This window comes from Manacus candei, unplaced genomic scaffold (assembly GCF_025592945.1).
Source record: "Manacus candei isolate 608988 ecotype Guabito, Panama unplaced genomic scaffold, ASM2559294v1 h1tg000049l, whole genome shotgun sequence".
NCBI lineage: Eukaryota > Metazoa > Chordata > Aves > Passeriformes > Pipridae > Manacus > Manacus candei.
This window is the reverse complement of record NW_026138097.1, coordinates 30,849,145-30,868,442: the sequence shown is the minus strand read 5'-3', so window position 1 is coordinate 30,868,442 and position 19,298 is coordinate 30,849,145. Positions and strand designations below refer to the sequence as shown.

At 38.2% G+C, this 19,298-nt stretch overlaps 1 protein-coding gene across 1 annotated transcript in view; it reads left to right on the top strand.

The window, feature by feature from the left end:
* ADCY2 (adenylate cyclase 2) overlaps window positions 1–19,298 on the top strand; it is a 215,069-nt gene that overhangs the window by 87,950 nt on the left and 107,821 nt on the right. Inside the window, exon 4 of the mRNA XM_051798981.1 lies at window positions 15,791–15,940. Within this exon, the coding sequence (XP_051654941.1) occupies window positions 15,791–15,940 (150 nt within the window). The remainder of the gene's footprint in view (window positions 1–15,790; window positions 15,941–19,298) is intronic.

The window sequence follows — 19,298 nt, the reverse complement described above, 5'->3', positions numbered from 1 at the left end:
GGCAACATGGCCAGGGACTCACTGCCTTGATCCCAGTCCCACAGCAAGGCAAGGCAAGAGCTGAGCAAGGCAAGTCCAGAGACAGTAACCAGGTTCAAGCAAGAGTCAAGACTATAAGACAAAATCGTGGCAAGCAGACAGGTGCAAAGTCGAGACAGAAAGCCAATCCTTAAGTCAGGATCACATCCAGCAATTACTGGACACATCCACAGTGACAAGGCAGGACTGAAGTCAAGTCAGTCCACAGGTTGAGGATCAGGTTCAAGGGTGTCTGTGGTTGGCGTAGTTTAACTGGAGACCAGCATTCCTATAGCACAGGCAGGAGCTAAAGGCCCTAGGTTGTGCTTATATAGAGCTCCTGGGCCTGGGGATGTTACAGGAAGCCCCAGGTGAGGCTGGTAAGGGCTGAGAGCGTTTATGAGTGTGCTCAAGGCTCTAGCACATTAACCACTCTCTCCTCAGCCACAAAGCCAGTCATTTCATCACATAAGGCATTCAAGTTGTTCATATATGATTTTACCTTCATAACTCCACGCTGACTAATCCCAGTCACCTTCTTGTCCTTCATATAGTTGGAAATGGCTTCTAGAAGGATTTGCACTATCACCTTCCCAGGATTCAAGGTGATGTTAACTTTATTGAAGACAGGATTGAGATTTGTTTTTTTTTCAGCACTCAAGAACCTCCCATGATCCCCATGAGCTTTTAAAGGTACTCGAGAGTGGCCTTGTAGTGATATCAGAAAGTTCCCTCAGTTCTTGTGGCTGCATCCCATCATGTCCTTGAACTGGACTGTCAACTGGATCTCTGCTGAGGTCTCTAACAACCTAATGAGAAAACAGTGTGCTGAGTCTTTTGCATCTGAGACCATCTCCAGCCATTCTGATTTAGAAAAGATGATTGGGATTCTTTGCTATGCAAATGTGGAGAGAATATAAATCAAAAGATAGTTTTTGATGTAGAAATGGCAGATAGCTTTTTGAAAACACCATTTTCTTAACAAGAGAGAACCAAATTAATTCCTTATGTAAAATTGCTGATTTTTGTTGTGATGTTGGATGTAAGACATTGGCTCAGAATGCTTCTCCAGTTTCAAAACTAATCAAACTCCCATTCAGTGGTAGACTCTTGCTAACATAGAGAGCACTTCATTTTTAATAGCTTTCTCTCTTTAGGATAGACATATTACCTGAGATGCTGTAACTTCCCAATCCATAATGGGATGAAAGAAAGAATGTTGAGATTTTGTTAGAGGAAAAAAACACTTTTCGAAGGAAATAATCTCTGGGGGTCTGTAGCAGTGCTTTTTAGTGTGCACTGCCTTAGTGTGTTGTCTGCAAACCTTTTTTAGTTATTTGGCTGGCAATTAGTATGTTCAGCGCAGTGCTAAGTATAGAAAGGTCTATACACGTTTGTAACTGCACTGGGGATACACTTGCCCTCAAGCCATACAGGCCAAAGATGGCAGTTCCACAAAACACCAGTAAAGAGGCATACCACTCTTTTCTTTGTCAACTTATGAAGTACTTTTGATTAACACTGTTTCAGAGTAGGAACAGATCAAGAGTAACATTTATTTTCTGACAAGCTATTCATTGCTATTTTACTCTGCATCTGGGTCTGCATTTTCCTTGCTAAAGGTGGGGGCCTCATGCACAACTTAGGCATTTGTTAGCACTGATTTAGGATTCCAGGAATGATCACATAATCACAGAATATGCCGAGTTGGAAGGGACCCACAGGGATCATTGAGTCCAATTCCTAGCCCTGCACAGGACCATCCCCAAGAGTCACACTGTGTGCCTGAGAGTATCCTCCAGGTGCTTCTTGAACTCTGTCAGGCTTGGTGCTGTGGCCTCTGGGAAGCTTATTCCAGTACCCAACCACCCTCTGGGTGAAGAACCTTTTTCTTTTTAGCTTTTTCTAAAATAAACTTCCCCTGAGACAACTTCGGACCATTCCCTTGGGTCCTGTCACTGGTCACCACAGAGGAGAGATCAGTGCCTGCCCCTCTTCTTCTCCTCACGAGGAAGTTGTAGACTGCAATGAGGCCTCCCCTCAGTCTCCTCCAGGCTGAACAGGCCAAGTGACCTCAGTCACTCCTCATACAGCTTACCCCCTTTGTTGCCCATCTTTGGATGCAGCCTCTCAAACTTTATTCCAGTGCTGTCCAGCTAGCTGTTCTAATAGCCGTTACTCCTGCTGCTGCTTGCTTTTACTGAAGAGTGCCTTGTAAAGGACCACTTTGAAGCAATTCACTGTCCACTTTTGTGTTACCTTCACAGACACTATATACTCTACCTGTACAGTGCAAAGAAGTGGACATGGAGGAAGATGACAAATCTATGGGAAGACAAAAGAAAGTCACAATTTTTAATGTGTACACAACAGCAAAACAAATAAACTGAGAGCAACAAGCTGAAAAATATAAGCAAAGTGACTGAATTAAGGAACACTAAGACAACTCAAGAATTTTTAAGCCTTGATCAGAGGAAGCAAAGGTCCTTACTCATTGCAATCCTGTTCTGGCACTTCAAACCATTACTCATTTTGTCCCTTTTCTGGTGTTTTAAGCAAGTGTTAGGGTGTCTTCTACTTGTCCTATTGTGTGACCCTTGCATGTGACTTCTCTTATTTTGATCTGCATCCAGCATTTAAAGAGTTCTCCTGTGAGCGGCTTATCATTTTCTTTCTCATGCTTCTGTTTCGAGAAGTCCTGATGACAGGGGCCAAACCTGTCTTTGTGCTCTTGCAAAAACCAGACCTACTGGTGTTGCCTGTCTGACTGGCCATTCAGTGACTGACCTGCCTATTAGTTTTGAAGTCTTCTGTAGCAGTGTCCATAGATATTTAACGTGAAGCCTGCTGTTTGCAGGCTGTCTGAGAAAACTGCTTGGAAGAAGCTCTGTGCAGAGTGATAAACTTGCGCTGAAATGATTTTGGGAGAGTTGGAACAGTTTAGGTTAGCTTGTGTTGTTCTTCTCCAGCATCCCATGACTTGTAGATGTGTCTAACAAACAATGGGAGTGGAAAAGAAAGGAGTCAGTTTGTGCACTCTTAGAGGTATTGGATAACCGCTGGTTCCTAGCTGCAATTTTGTTGCTTCCTCAAAGAGGAGGGTATATTAAAACCTTGTTCTGCAGAAAGTGGTGGGTAACAAGGTAGCATTGTTTGTTGATCAGATTGGGATTTTGAAAGTAGAGATACTGAATGCCCATTGTAGAGAACTGAGAAACACTTACATGAGTATGTTTGACTGGTTAGTAAAACAGAGCAAGGACTGTTATCCAGTCCCAGTGGTTAGCATGGATAGTGTCCATCCACTCAAATTCATCTGAGATAAATGTTGAGTGAAGAAAAACTAATAACTTCATGTGTATGGGAATTTACAGATTTGGGAAACTGTTTTAAACATAACATAACTGAAAAGCAAAGCAAATCTGCTATTCTGTGTGGTGCTGAGATCTGCTTCCCTTAGATAGCACATTACTTTTCAACACGTGGATGCTCCAGCACCCTTCTCTGACTGAGAAGGGGTGGTGTGTCAGAAATACTGCTCCAGGCCTTTTTTAGTGTAGCATTACTTTATATCTTCATGATGTGTTGTCAAATCTTTCTAATGACAGCTTGTACTATTAAAGGGTAGGTTGCAGGGTGAAATTTACTTTGCTGTAAAAGATAATTGTAAAAGCAACTGAAACTGGTGGGGTTTAAGTAGTAATTTTCTTTTTGTACAGGATTGTTTTTGTTATGGAGAATAAAAAAATAGTCATTCCATGTAGAACATCCCCTCCTCCCACAAGTCAAATGCACTTTTTGCATTGTTCATATTGCTGCTTAGGAGCACCTATTATGTAATTTTTCTATTAGATTAGAACATACTAGGTTGAACACAGGCATCTTTTATAAATACAGGCAGGAGGCGAAAATCATTAGAGAACGGAAATTGCTTCTTTATTTTTGTTGCCACGTGTGCATCAGAATTTGTAAAAAGAGACTATTTCTAATTTATCCATAGCGTTCCAATACTATTCCAGTCAAATTTGAAAGTGAAATCAGAAACTAATAAATATAATAACAATATGAGTGCAATCATCTGGAAATTGGAATATTATTTCCTTCATATTGTTAGTAACTTCTCTTTTTATGTAGGAAGGCCTGTCAGTTTTTGCAAAGCATCATGATGTATTTCAATATTAGATTCACAGGTTTTGTTTCTAAAATATGTGGAAATGTAGTATACAAACTGTAAACTAGTCTGTAAGAAGTGTGTTAAATGCAAAATCTGCTAATAAGGTAGAGGTGTAGGTAATAATAGGCAAGTTTTTCATGGAAATCCATTATTGCCAGTTTAGTGGACTTCTGTTTGTCTTCACAGTATTAAACCCATTTGATTTTTGCAATACATTCTTTGGAAGGGAAAACTTTGTCTCATTTACTGCCAGAATTTAATCTTTCCTCCAGCATTCACAAACTAAAACTTGCTTCTTGTACAGTGCACAGAATTTGTAGGTTCATTCCTAAAGCAAAACCTCTATTGAACAGAGGTTCCTTCTGAGCACAGGAATGAGTAAATTAAAATATGAGCATTAAAGATATTTCAGAATGTGTCAGAGAATTATAGAAAGGGAATTATATTTTTTCTTTTAATATTACATAATCATAAGAAGCTTTAAATTGTAATTCAGTTTCAATAACATTTGCCTTTGATGCACAATAGTCCAACTATAAAAAAGCTTATGGAGCTATCTCAGTTCACCTTGTGATTGTGCCTGTTGTAGTTGCAATTTTTCCTGGTATTCATTCTGCTAATTAGCATGGTTTATCAGCAATTTTAGAATCTGTTTGCTCCACTGAAGTTAATCAGCCAAAGTGATTTCATCTGTGCAAATGTTTTTTAAAGTGTTGCAAAACGCTTTTGTATGCAGTGCTCAGGTCAGATAGGAGTTTGAAGAGCATATATCTACAAGTATGTAATTTATGTTAGATAACAACTAGAGCCATGGCAGTTAACAAAACTAGTCTTGCCTTCCTTGCTTGCTGAATCCTTGTTTCAGCATTTGAGTTACAAAAAGAACTTTCAGAGAGTCTACAAGGACATTTGACATCCAGGTTATAAAAATACTCAGGGAGGAGGATAAGGCCATCACAGAGAAACAATTTCTGTATCCCTGTTCAGTGAAGAAGAAAGTGAAGAAAATCTCACATTAAAATCCTTCTTGGAGGAATGGGGGAAGGAGAGCATATATAGATTGTTCTGAAATAGACTCTGGTTTCTGAAGACCATACGGTAGAAAATGTGAAAATAATCTTTAAGAAAAGGTTCTAGAAAGGGTCAGGGAGATTGTAGGCCTGTAAACTCGGTGTCTTCATGAGTTAAAAAAGGAAACTGTAACACATTCTATTTTGAAAGAAGTAAAAGGAACTATTTTCTTAAAAGTATCTTGAAGCTGTCTGAAGACATCAACAAACAGGTAGATGAGGCTGATTTCGCTGATAGCTCTACTTGGATTTCCAAAAGACCTTTGAAAGAGTCCTTTGCCCAAACCTTTTCAGTGATCTGAGAAGCTGGAAGGGAAGATCTGTGCATACATAAATAGTTCTTTAAAAGACAAGGAACAGAAGGTAGGAGTGAATGGCAGGTTCTTATATTCAGACTTAAAGAATAGAACAAGTGTGGAGACATGGAAAATCTCTCTTCCCTCAACAAATACCTCCATTTGTTTAATCATTGCCCTCAGCTAGTTTTAAGAGTAACAGCCTATTCCTAATAATGCTGTGTAGTATTTTAGGTGTCTATTGTGTATAACCACATGCTGCTATATAGGAGTTGTCACTAATGCTGGTATGAATAGAAAGTGCTTGAGAAAAGGAAGCTCAGGGGAGACCTTATCACTCTATAAAACTACCTGAAAGGAGGTTTTAGACAGATAGGTGTGGGTCTCTTTTCCCAAGTAACAAGCAACAGGACAAGAGGACATGGCACCAAGTTGTGCCAGGCAAGATTTAGATTGGATATTAGGAAAAATGTATTTACTGAAAGGGTGGTCAGGCACTGGAACAGGTTGCCAAGGGAAGTGGTGGAATTATCATCCCTGAAAGTGTTCAAAAATGTGTAGATGTGGCACTTAGGGACACGGTTTAGTGGTGAATGCAGTGGTGCAGGGTGATCTTGGTAATCTTAGAGGTCTTTTCCAACCTTAACAATTTTATGACTGTGATTCTATTTTTTGAATGGGAGGTACTGTGCTAACTTTTGAGGTGTTACCCAGGTGTTCCCACAAACCATGTGATTTAGAAAAAACTGTTTCAGAGTGTCCAACATGCTTCACACTAAGGCTTTGGAATAGAAAACCTGATCTGACAAATAACATCTTGGCAGTTTTGAGGCATGAAGGAGAGAAAAATGGCATTTCTTATGTAAAGATGGAATGAATTTGCAGCAAAGCCTGAACAGGTTTTAATATTTACTTCATTCCATCCTGAATGTAAACCGAATTTAGTGTTTTCTTTGTCCTGGCTTGCTGACTCTTCACGGCATTTACCTGACACCAGAAAATAGAACTTTCAGATTTCCTGAGAGCAAATTTTCCTGTTAGACTACTTCCAATTGAGAATTAACCCAAATACTGATTAGAGATCTCAGTATAGTTCAAAATGATAACTAAGTTCTTTATAAAACATTGCAAACACAGGTAAGACTGTCATAATTCAAAACTTTGACTTTGGGGACATTCTGGAATCAGTTTAATCCAATTCTACAGGTCATCACTTTCCTCACTTACACACCACTTCATTATTCTCCCTTCTACTCCATACCATTCTCTGTGAAGTATATAGCCAACGACCACTGATTCCTAGCACAGGTTGACAAATTATGACAAATGAACTTGATAAAAGTTTGACGTAGTCATCAGACAAGCAGAACAAATACTTGAGTATTTCTTATTAATAGGCTTATCCAGATGCTTATGACTACTGATAGAGAAAAATATTACCTAAGAAAAATACTCTTATATAAATCAGAATTTCATTTAGAGATCATAAAAAATACTATTTCAAAATGTCTATCAATTGCCAACTGTTTGCAATGTAGTAAAAAAGTTACATTGCTTATATGTTCTTACTGTAATTTATCCATGTAATCCTATCCATTTATATTGATAATTGAGAGTATGTAGCATATTAACATGCAGTGCAGTTACATACAGTATAAACTTCAGCAATTAGGGAAGAAAGCTGAAATCATTATTGTGGTTTTGAGGGTTAAGCATACAAGTACATAAATAAAGAGCACGTATGTGATTATTAGTTCATTTATCTGTTTGTCTTCCCTTCTTCTGGTAGCTTTTGAACCTGTTGATTAGTTTCTGTAGATGTTGCCAGAAGGGGAGATACTTAGATGTATATAATATATGAAGAAATTTCATGAAGCCTGGTAGATAGTAGTATGAAATAAACTTCATGAAGACTGGTAGATAGTACAGGAGAGATTGCCTGGTAATACTCCTGATGAGGGAAAGTAAGGAGAAATCTACTGGCACACATTAAACTTAGCAGCGTATTGCTCGTCCTGTAAGTAAGTGTACTTATATTACAGATTTTAGTCTTCTTTTTTTGTAAGAGTGAAACATATTAATCTACTGGAAAAGACTGAGTGTATCTCAAAATCAGACATAGGATTATTTCTGTAATATAACAAAGACTAATAATTTATTGGTGGGTTTTTTTAGAAAACTTTTAATTTTATGGGCATTTTTGGGAGGTTTTGTTTGTTTGTTTGTTTGTTTTTTAGAGCACACTAGTGCTCACCCTTATATGAGATCCAGAACCTAAAAATTAATCTCATTCTTTTTGAGAGAAAATTTTAGTTTTTAAGATCGATGAGAGTATCTATTGTTTACAGATTTTGCTTCCAGAATTCAAGCCAAACCCAAAGTTACTGTTAGTTTTACTTAAATATCTGAATAATTTGAATTTTTTATTTTGTTTCGTTCAATTCATTCTCTATTCAAATATATTTGAGCAGTTTTAGTAGTAAAGAAATTAAATGATCTCAGAGATGCATGTAAACACAAAAGACCTCTCTACAGGCAAGCAGGGAAGCCCAGTGGCTTGGATGGTTTCTTCTGACTGAAGAGAGTATGAGTTCCCCTCGGGCAAAAAATTATCTTAGATTCAAAATATTAAGAGTCATTAACTAGAGTCAATGATATTGATTATATGTATTACACAGAAGTGATCTAAAGGGGCCATAACTCTGATTCTTGTTTCTAGTTTATTTTCCCTGGGTTTGATTAAAGAGCTTAGAGTTTATGATCAGTTTTCATCTACACTGGTGTATAGATAGGGTCTGTGTATGCACAGAGCTGAGTAAAATAAATCTAGTCATTCCACAGAACAGCCTAGAGCTATGAGAAACTTCAATCTGTAATAATGATGAAAAGAAAATCATGTCAAATAACATAGATATTACAAAAACTGAATATCCTGCTGTTGTCCTCAGTGCTCTGATTGCAAAAGCTACCAAGAGAATTACACATACCAATTAGAAGATAGCGTCAAAACTTCCTGGCTTTTACAATGACATCAACTCCCCTCCCACAAAGGGACTTTTTACCAAGTTTATTTTAACACTGAAAATATGCAACCATCTGGGATGCTGACTAATTCAAACTATTTTTTTGTTGTTTCTCAGTTACTTTGAGAAATCTTAGATTGTTTGTGGGGGTTTTATATTTCCTTTTTTTTTTAATTGGGTTGTTTCTTGCAAAATTGCAACTTGTTTTTCTACTTACCTTTCTGAAAAACATTTGACATTCTCCTTGATACAGACAAAGAGTCTGAGGGTACTGAAGCTTCCTGTTCTTCTCTTCATCTGTAGTCTCTTCTTATTGTGGCCTTCTGTCATGGGTTTACTTGTTCTAAAAAACCAAACGTGAATTTTCTTTCCCCTGCTGCAGTGTGGGGCAGGGATGTTGAATGGGGAGGACAGTTTTTTACCTTTGGTAATTGACCTACACAAAGGAACTGGCTGGCAGAACTACATACCAGGCTGATGGCCCTCTCTAAGCTGAGGTGTGTGGGTGGGGAGGTGGGGGGGATGGGGAGTTTTTCTCCCTTCCTCTCCTTGGAAAGAGGCACTCCACTTTTTGCCTTAACAGAGGCAAGGGGTGTGTGTGTTGGAAAAGCTCTGAGGCCGTTTTGCTCTCGGCCAGGTCATCTGGCTGCTCTCTGACCTCGACTTGCCTACGTACTGCTCTGTCTCCAGCCCAAATCTGCTCAAATTTCATTGGAGAGTTTGTGCTCATCGATGAAAGAGGGGAGTCCTGGCCACAGCCAGCCACAGACAATGTGAGTTTAGTGGGAAAAAAACCGCCCTTCTTTCCCCTTTTCCCCTTCCCCTCCTCAGTGGAGGGGAAATCTCCATTGTCAGCTTCTCCTGCGATCTGGGGGCCCCACACAGCAACCGCCAGAGTCCAACAGCGTCCCCTGCCAACCAACACTGAGCACTGCAGGCTCTGCTCCTCCAGTGATCCAACAGCGCTCCTGCCAACTGTGATTAGAATCGCACTAGAGGACAGAGAAGTATCAATCTGTTTCCTTTTTGAAGGGGGGACCTTTGGATACAGGATTATTGTTTAGTTGTTTTTGTGTTCTTTTGCTGTTTTTGCCAACACACATATATCCTTTAATAAAGAGTTGTTATTTTCTTTTTTCCATACTTCCTCGATTGGAGCCTCTTAATTTCAGATTTACAGTTTCTGAGAAAGAGGAGTTTGGTCTACCTCATAACTCATGCTCCTTAGCAAAACACCTTCAGTCTCATTAAATGGAAACACCTCCATAAGTATTTAAGGATTTAAATATCTTTTACCTTTCAGAGTAGTAAAATAATTATGCAGCGATTAAATAAATTGATATTTACTTTTAATTCCTGAGGAAGTAAGTATGCAGTTGCCCATAATCTGTCTTTTCTTCAACCTGTCGTGTTCTGTACCCAGATAACCTTAATTCATTGACTGTTCATTGAACCCTGACCATTGTCTCTGAAACAGAAATAGAAATCCAAGAGGTTGATACATTTCTTTGTGATACACAGGAGCTTTCATAATAAAGACACCCAACTTAGTGATCTCACTACATATGGGAAAAGGCTGGTTGTTACTCTCGGTAACAGCAGCTGGTGGACTAGGCAACATATAATCACTTGTTTTAGGCCAGCTATAGAAATCTTTGACCTACTTGAGGAGTTGGAAGTACTGTATAAGTCATGAAATTAGCGGGCAAAATGATACAAATCCATAGAAATCCAGACTTCATTAATTTTACTCCTCTCCAAACTGCTTGTTTTTGAAACAGAGGTTGCCATATGGCAAAATGTTTCCCTTTTTCAAATTTGTCATCCTTCTTGTGAGCTATGACATAGCTATAGATTTTGCTGACACTGAAATGTATTATGATGTTGGACTTTGGACTTCCATAGGTCTGGAAATGTGAAAGAAAAAAAAGTCAACATTGTAAGACTGGCCAGAGCTCCATGGGCAAGAATTTTGCATGGAATAGCTTGAGAACCTTCTGAACACATCTGCTTAAAATAATGGTATTGGGCATAGTACATGGTGACTAATTTACATGGTGGCTAAGCATTTCCTTTTTAAATGCTGTTTTTCAGTTTTTACCTGACATAGTTCTTTCTAACTGAATTATGTCTGAGTCGAAAACTGTACAGGTTCCAAAGAAGTATAGATTTGTTCCCTAGCTTGGCTAGTCACACCACAAACCATCACATGAAAGATCAAATGGAGAGAGAGACAATTCATCTTTGCAGAGCTGAAGAATTTGCACTTTGGCATTGACATAAGAATCCTTTTTTCTCCCATTAATTTCCATTCAGACAGTATAAATGATAGCCTTTTTTGCCCACCCCTCATCTTCCATTTCCTCAGCTTTCTTACCTAGAAGAAAAGTGGAAAACTATTGAAAAAAAAGTTAATTTTTTTATGGTGGTTTTTTTTTTTTTTTTAAATTCCGTTCATGCAAGAATTCAGGAAATATATGTACAATATCTAAGAAGAAAGAAATGCAACAAAGTAACTCATAAGCTGGAAGGGAAAATCTATGGAGAATTCTGCAACAGTTTCTAAGATTCTGCAACAGTTTCTAAGATATTTAACAAATTATTTATTCTTGAATCAGAATCAGCAACTTGTATTATAATTCTTTTATTTTTATATAGCATAGTACTTATTTGTGTGTATGTATCTTTGTGGGCAGCTTTCATCAGCTGAACTTCTGAATGATACATGTTTTTTGCAGCTTGGGGTTCTGTAGTACTCTCTTGAGAAATTAATCATAGCTACTTAGCTTTGTCTTCATTTGCTTTTAAATAGTCTATTTTCATAGTGAAGCACTAGACATCTGATTACTTGATATTCACTGAAAAATACATGTGCTTGAGTGTAAAATTACCCCATTGCTTGGATTGCCTGGAAGTGTGTAGTTTTCTGTAGGTCAAAAGAGATGGAAGAGATATCAGGCATGATTATGTTCCTTAAGTGATTAGAGGTACAAGCTGTTACTTGGAGTACCTAGAGATACTTCCCAGTGGTACCTTGGTGTTCCTTGTGTTAATTTTTGACTCATATTTAGATCACCTTCTCTAGACATTGAATTTATTGATTGATAAAGCAGAAACTTCACTACAGTATATATTGTAGTGGATCAGTCTGAAGGGATGCAGATGGCCCAGGAGATGGACTGGCCTCTCTCTCCACTGTAACTATACAGAGAGATAGAAACTTCTGCTGTATCACTCAGTGTTTTCATATGGTGAATTTGAGTGGGACCTTACTAGGGTTTATCTATATTGCGGGATTTTTTGTTGCTTGTTTTTTTGTCATCGTTATTGGTTGGTTTTGTTTTTGTTTTGGTTGTCTTTTTTTTGTTTGTTTTGTTTTGTTTTGTTTTGTTTTTGTTTATATTTGTCATACAGTGTCTGTTTATAAAGGATATGAACTAGGTTCATGCAACACTGTATTTGATGTCACCCTGGTGAGTTACCATCATTATTTACACCCTTTTCCACAGCTCAGTCTTGTCCTCCTGGGCCAAAGCCCTAACTATGTTGTGTAGTCTATTCAGTTGTCCCCGAATTCCCTTACAGAGGTTCTCAGTTACAGTTTTAGCTGCACAGTTATCGGAACTATCACAGGAAGATGCAGAATTTCTTACCAGAAGATTCACCACATCTTTTCTTATTATCTAACATACATCTTGGGCAGGGGAGAAGCAGGGATGGAGTGGGGGGGAGGGGGGGGAAGAAAAAGGAAAAAAGACTGCAGAGTCCTAGCCTAGAGAACAGAAAATTGGTCTGACACAGAATTTCATTCCAAGTGCTTTGTTGCAAGTAGGATTCACAGCATGGGGCCTTCTCAGAGCAGGTGCCTGAACAAAAGAAACTTTTTTACGGTTGCATACTGATTAGTGTACTTGCTTAAGAAGTGAGAAGCTCAGTTAATGGTTTTGGGCTGAACCTGTCCATTTTGGGAGACTCTATGTGACTTTAGAACAAACTTGTTTTTCAATGACGGTGAAGAAGATACTCATGATTTACTCCTCTATCTACCCATTACAGTATTTTTTTATTTTAATTGAGTAAATTCCTGAAGTTTTGCTTTAAATACTCTATAACTTTATGAAGCTGGACAATACATTTAGTAAGTTTGTGTGCCGTCTTTCAACAGCGACATCTACCTAGAGATTATCACAGCACACTGTTGCTTTCAGTTCATTTTAGTGATCATTTTGTTACTAAATGTTCCCACTGATATCTGAGCATTTTGTATGCCCAGCAGTCTTCATACATTATAATTTTGTTTTAAAAACCTGAAATGATTGCCAGTTGGGACACCCTACCCCTGCACTGCTATTTGTCACGTAAGATCTTTTTTCACTAATCCATGTCTGCTGAGAGTGCTATGGTATTGCTGACATCACAGCAGAATCAAACAATTGTGATTTACAAAGAGATATAAAAGTATTTTAATTTCAAATGATTTACTGTACACCATATTCTCGTATGTTTTTCATGGGATTAATTATTGGCTGTTGTGAAATGTTTCATTTAAAATATTTCTTTTGCCTCTACTTCATCGAGGTTCTTTGGAGAAAGTGAAATGTGTACATTTTCCTTTTTATATTGACATTTATGTATTTTAGAAAAATTGACAAAATCACTCAGATGTTGCTTTTAGAAACATTATAGTGCCATGATCTTAAAGTTTTAGGGAAAGAAGGAAAAGTTCTATCCAGTTGCAAACATTGATCATTTTTCTGTCAAAGATGGATAGTTCCCTCTTTTAGCTTTGTGGAACCATGAGAGGTGACATATCAGACAAGTCAATAAAAGTATATTTTTAAATCTTTCATTTTAAAGTGTTGTGCTGGTTTAAAGGTAAACCAGCAGGGGAAATGAACTCAACTCAAAAGAGAGACCACAAGTCAGAATAACAATTTAATGAAACAACACAAGTATGATTATACAGACAAACAACTGGCTTCAATCCACAAAAACCCAAATGTACAACCCAGCACCCTGGGACATGAACAAAACGGTGTTCCCCGGGCCCCCCCTGAGTCCAGTAAGTAAAGGGAGAGCGGAAAAAACCTGCTGGTGGGAGAGCTGTTGCAGTCTGGTCAAAATGGGGATTGCAGTCCAGTTGAGGGTGGTGGTCTCAGTCTGGCCAAGAGCGGTGAGCTGCAGTCTTCCTCTGGATCCCACGAGTGGTAAAAAGGTTCCAAAACTCCAAGTTTATATATTCTTCAGTTCAGGCAGGAATGCTCAGTCCTTCCCTCAGAGCGGGGAATTCCATAAAAGGGTATGAGGACAGGAACATCTACAGGCCTCTACTGCTAACAATTTCTGGGAAATGGCATGGAAGGCTATAGAATACACAGTTTTGGGTTACGCCCATACCATGATGAACTGGTCTCAGCTGTCCTAACTAGGACAAGTGTCCATTTATAAAAGGAACATTAAAATGCCCGTGTATTTTTTGTGAATAGCAGGTATTCCACAAGAACATGAATTTTGTTTGATGGGACAATTTATCTTTTTTCTTTGAACCACTGCAGCATACTGTTGGACTTTTTTCTGATCTTTGGCTCTTTCACTACTAGCTATTCACAAAAGATTGCCATAGGTACACCAAAACCTATGGCGGATTAGTTGGAGGGGGAACCTTCAGGCTCTGGGTGCCAGCCCATCACCTGAAGGTGAATGCTCTTCCCCCCTGCCCCCGCCCGGCGACCCCGTGAGGAGCTCACACAGACCACCAGGGAGGGACGGACGAAAGAGGAAGTTTATTGTGAGGATAGGGGTTTATAAGGCTTTTAGGAGGGTTAAAAGGGGACCAATTACAGGTTCAGGGTCTTACAGAAAAACCAATCAGGTAAAGAGTTAACAGCCAATAGGAAGGGGTTAACAAAGGCCAATGAGAACACCTCAGGACATCTTCCCAGGACACTCCTGCATGGGAGATAAGAGTCCTTCACAGAGGGTGTTGGGAAGAAGGAGCAGTGACTTTGCAGAAATACAAAAAGCCATTTTGAAACCACAGTTTCTCATATAGTGTAGATCTACAGCCACAAAAACCAGCCAATGAATGATCACTAGGGAAATCTGTCATAAGCCTCATCATTAAAACTGTGTGGATAATTAGTGAAATTTTGCCTTCCTTTCTTCCATCTTCCCTCCCAGACTGTGAGTACTGTGACATCATGTAGTGCTTGTAATCCAGGTTGTATGATACACTAGGGCCTTACAGATAGAGACCTACTCTGACCAGAGTGCAACTGTATCTCACCTTCAATTTAATATTATCTTTTTTTTTATCTTTATTATTGAATTAGAAATTGTTTCATTACTCTCTCATATTTCTTTTGCTCTGAGTGAGCTAGAATGGATAAATGTGTCTGTTTTATTTACAGCAATAAACTGGGTATGGTTAAAAGTATTAGCATCACCACACAGTGTTGTGTCCTTTTCAAAGGTAAAGCACAGCAAAGGTCTGGATTTTTTAAGCAAACTAGTTTCTCATGTTTGTGAGTTGTTGTGTACAGAGGGCATCTGATGCTGTAAGTTTGAGCCTAAATCTTAAATCTTTAAGTTCTGTGTTTTAAGCAAATGCAGTTTTTTGGTAGAAGGAAAAAGTATATTCTAGTAGGCAGATGTCAGATCTCGCTACCTAAACATTGCTTATAATATTTGTAGTTGACTAACAGGTAATAGTGGATCAGGCTGGGGTAAAATGCAGGTCAGGCTGTTCATGTGTGTAGGTGAAACTTTTCACCTCTCGACCATATGGCACTGCAAAAGAAAATGTCTTGCCAAAAGAGCGTGGCAATAGTATGGCTTCCAAAATTGTTACTGGGAGTTGTAGCTATTGTTTTACATCAGTAGATCATGATCCCACATCCCAGTGGATGTCTAACATGAGCTAAATTTCTTTTTTCAGGAAATGTGTGCCTCATTGAGTAGACAAACATGTCACTAATTTTCATTCTTATTTAATGCTAAATTATAACAGTATCTAACCTAAATATGATTCTGTTATTGCTTGGGATTTTGCCACTAATTGTGAAGGCTTTTTGAAAGGTTAACCTTTGCTAGAAATCAAACAAGAGCAAAATACATCACTGCAGTAATCTTTCTTTGCAGCCTAGAATTAATTTCTGTTAATTTATTTATATAAATTTCCTAACACCTTTTTTTTTTTTAATTCCCTAGATATTGGCAAATGTAATAATTTTTATCTGCGGAAACTTGGCAGGAGCGTACCACAAACACCTCATGGAACTTGCGCTGCAGCAGACGTATCAGGACACATGCAACTGCATCAAATCTCGTATCAAGTTAGAATTTGAAAAGAGGCAACAGGTAAAGTCACACCCCTGTCTGTGTCTCCTCTTCTGTTTTCACACTATCCCCCTATTCATCGCTATATAATCCAGCTTGTTAATGGAAAATCACTTAATGAATTTCTTAAACTTAATGAAATATACAAAGTCTTTTGAGCATGGTTGTGCACAATTTCCATCTGAATATGGAAGGTATTTTAGTTATTTGTGTTGTCAAATTATGTTTTCTCTCATTTGTTTTATGTGAATATTTTGTGATAAAGAAAGTTAAAAATACTGTATAGATTATGTTGGCACACTATCTCTTTTGTTGTCCTCATTGAATGAACTGAGATGTACATATGTGCTTTTGGAAATCTTCAGTGCTTCGTCCCCAAGATCAGTGCTGCAAATCACTGCAAGAAGATATTACTGTACTGGTTTTGAAAAATATTTGAAACCACAATACTGATGAATCATGTGATATAGTTTTGGGGGTCAGGTTTGTTAAGAGGAGCTAGGGGAATTGCATAATGAGACGTACCTGTCATTTATTGTAGCAGTTGAATAAAAGACTTCTCTGAGTGCTTTATATAGTTCTTTTTCTCCTTGCCAGCTCTGTACAGTGCCTATCATCCTGACAGATAGGTACTTCATTTAAGAGAATTTGAAATACAAATGATTTCATCAAGTAGTAAAAAAGATGGGTGCATTTTGCTCTGAAGGTCACCAAGACTCAAAATCTGTGAGTCTCTGGGTCAGAGAATAGAGTCTTCACTGACGCGTTGCTGTTGTCACAAAAAGTGCTGATATACACGTCGTATGTCCCAGCTGACCCTAACTGTCGCGTCTATCTCACAAATACCTGTAGCCATTTTAAATTAAAGTTTTCAAGATCCATCACCAACACTGTTTTCTCAGAAAAAGCAAATGAAAAGCCCCAACCAGGACTTCAAAAGGTTGCGTGTTCAGAGGGCTGTCCTTATTCTGCTGGGCACTTGGACTGCATACTGGCTGAAGTTGCTACAACTCCTTAAGGAGAAAGTTTTATGGTAAAAGCAAGTTTTGATGATTAGATGCAAAATCTGCATAAGGTACTGTTGCAGGAGAGGTCTGTCAGAGCAGTCATTTGTGTTTCTATCTCTGCCTTCACGAGCTGTGTGCAGTGAATCGTTAGGCTTTGTAACTGATAGTACACAATGCATGTTTTACTATCTGTTGATAATATGCAAGAGTATCTTCAAATTTGTTCCAGTGAAACAGCTTGTGAGTGCAGAGCAGCCAATGCCAGGTATCTGGGAGAAATACTGCTCCAGACTGGGCAGTCCCCAGTAATGTGGGTCCTGGTTTGATGGCTTCTAGGCTCATGGTGACATTTTAGACAATGGTTAGCACTTCTCCCTGTGCTTAGGCCTTTACTGCCAGAAGCATGTATGCAGACTGTAATCAAACAGCGTAATTCCTAGCAGGCATCAAGGTCTCCCTTATTCAGGAGAGACCTGAATTCTTAGCTTCCTGAGCACAGTTGTAAGGGCCCAGGTTTCTACTATTGGTTGCATTTTCCTTCAAGCATAGGAAATGCATTGGTGTATCTGCAAGAAGCAGGAGGGCTGTGTTACTCGACATCAAATTCAAAGGAGTAAGGATGCTGCTTGTAAGAAGACAGTCTGCTTGTAAGAAGACAGTAGTTACAGCAGACATAGTGCTAGCTGATATTTTCTGCAAATGTATATTATTTGCTAAACACTACGAATTTCTTTGGAAAGACATAAATAAGTAGCTTTGGTTTACTGTCACTTCTGAAGGTGTTGCAGAAAGTATTGAGAACCTGACAATGAAAAGAAGCAAAATGCTCTGGAACTCTGTGACAGATGCTTCCTTTTTGGTGTTTGTAGTGTTTCAAAAGTGTTGTAGCCTAGCAAGATGGAAAGCAGCAAAAGCCATCTTTTACTGATAAACTGTGTCATTCTTATAGAATAATGAAGGAAATTGTATATAATTTTTTATATATTTTATATATATATATGTATATATAAGTGTGTGTTGTCATATTTGTGTTTTGGTAGGAATAAAAATATCAAATTAGTTAAGACATCTATACAGCTCTAAGTAGTGTATTGCAGGTCTGTGTCAATAACAGATGGATCAATATCTTAGTAAAGAGAAATGTTCTGTGGATGTCAGTGGTCTTTTTGACCTCTAATAAGCTCAAAAAGAAATAACTAGATCTTCAGATCTTCTTATATAGATTTCTTTAACCTTTATGCCCTCAGCCCCTTAGTATGTCCTCTATCTCATGTCAAGGTTTTTCCGACCAAAAAGACAAGATGTGTACCTCCGTATATCACACTCAGGGTTTTTACATATTTAAATGTGAAAAGGTAAATGAGAATTCATTTGATAAGGATTTCCCCCCCCCAGGATTAACATGCTTCTTTGTTTGCAAACAGTAGTTCAGAAGTGGATGTACTTTAGTCTGTCTTTTAGCATGGCTTGTTTTGCCAAGAAGATACAGAAGAGAATCCACATTGTTAGTATTCAGAAAGCAAGTCAATCATATTGGTGACTATTTTTAGAGAACTGGGATACATTGAAACAGTAGGAGCAGAGTGCATTTTACAAAGCATTGGTTTTGATCAAAGCCTTTATTAGCCTGTAAAAGGTTGTAGCATGGCCCTTGATTCTACATCTCTGTAACAGGAAAAAATTTAATTTAATTTACTTTACATAAGCTACTTTTGTACAAGTGCAGAGTGTAGGATGTGCTTCTAAATGGTTAGGCCTCCAGGTCAAATTTGCACATTTTTCCAGATCAGGGACATCATGTCTTTTATAATTGTTTTTGAAAGATGTGCAATTTATGTTTAAATTATTCCATGAATTTCCTCTTATTTTGTTTGAGAGTAGGCTCATAAAAAATGTAGGTTGTTAGAGGGGTTTTTTTGTGTGTCTTTGAATAGTCTTTTTGAGAACACCATTTTGATAGATCAATAGATAAGTATATTGAATTACCACTCAACAGTTATGCCAAAGAACTCAAGAGAAACACCAATTTCATTGTTTTGAATTAAGGCTAATGTACATTAGAATCTGGTGAAATAGGGGTGTGTGTATATATACTGAGGTACAAGTTGGACATATTGTACCCATACCACTGTGTATTTCTTCTGTTAGGGCACAGCAAAGGCTGGCTGCTCCGAAAGGGATGGGAAGCTATGGGTGGTGACACCTCCCAGCAGGACAGGGGCCATTTTTAACTCCTGTAATAAAAAGCAGTATTTTCAATGCACACTTTGGTGTTTCTCGCACAGCTTTTATGTCTTTTCAGTGTTTATAAAAGAGAAACAGGGAACTATTCTGACCTCTTTTTAGTTTGCAGCCTTATTTCAACATATATA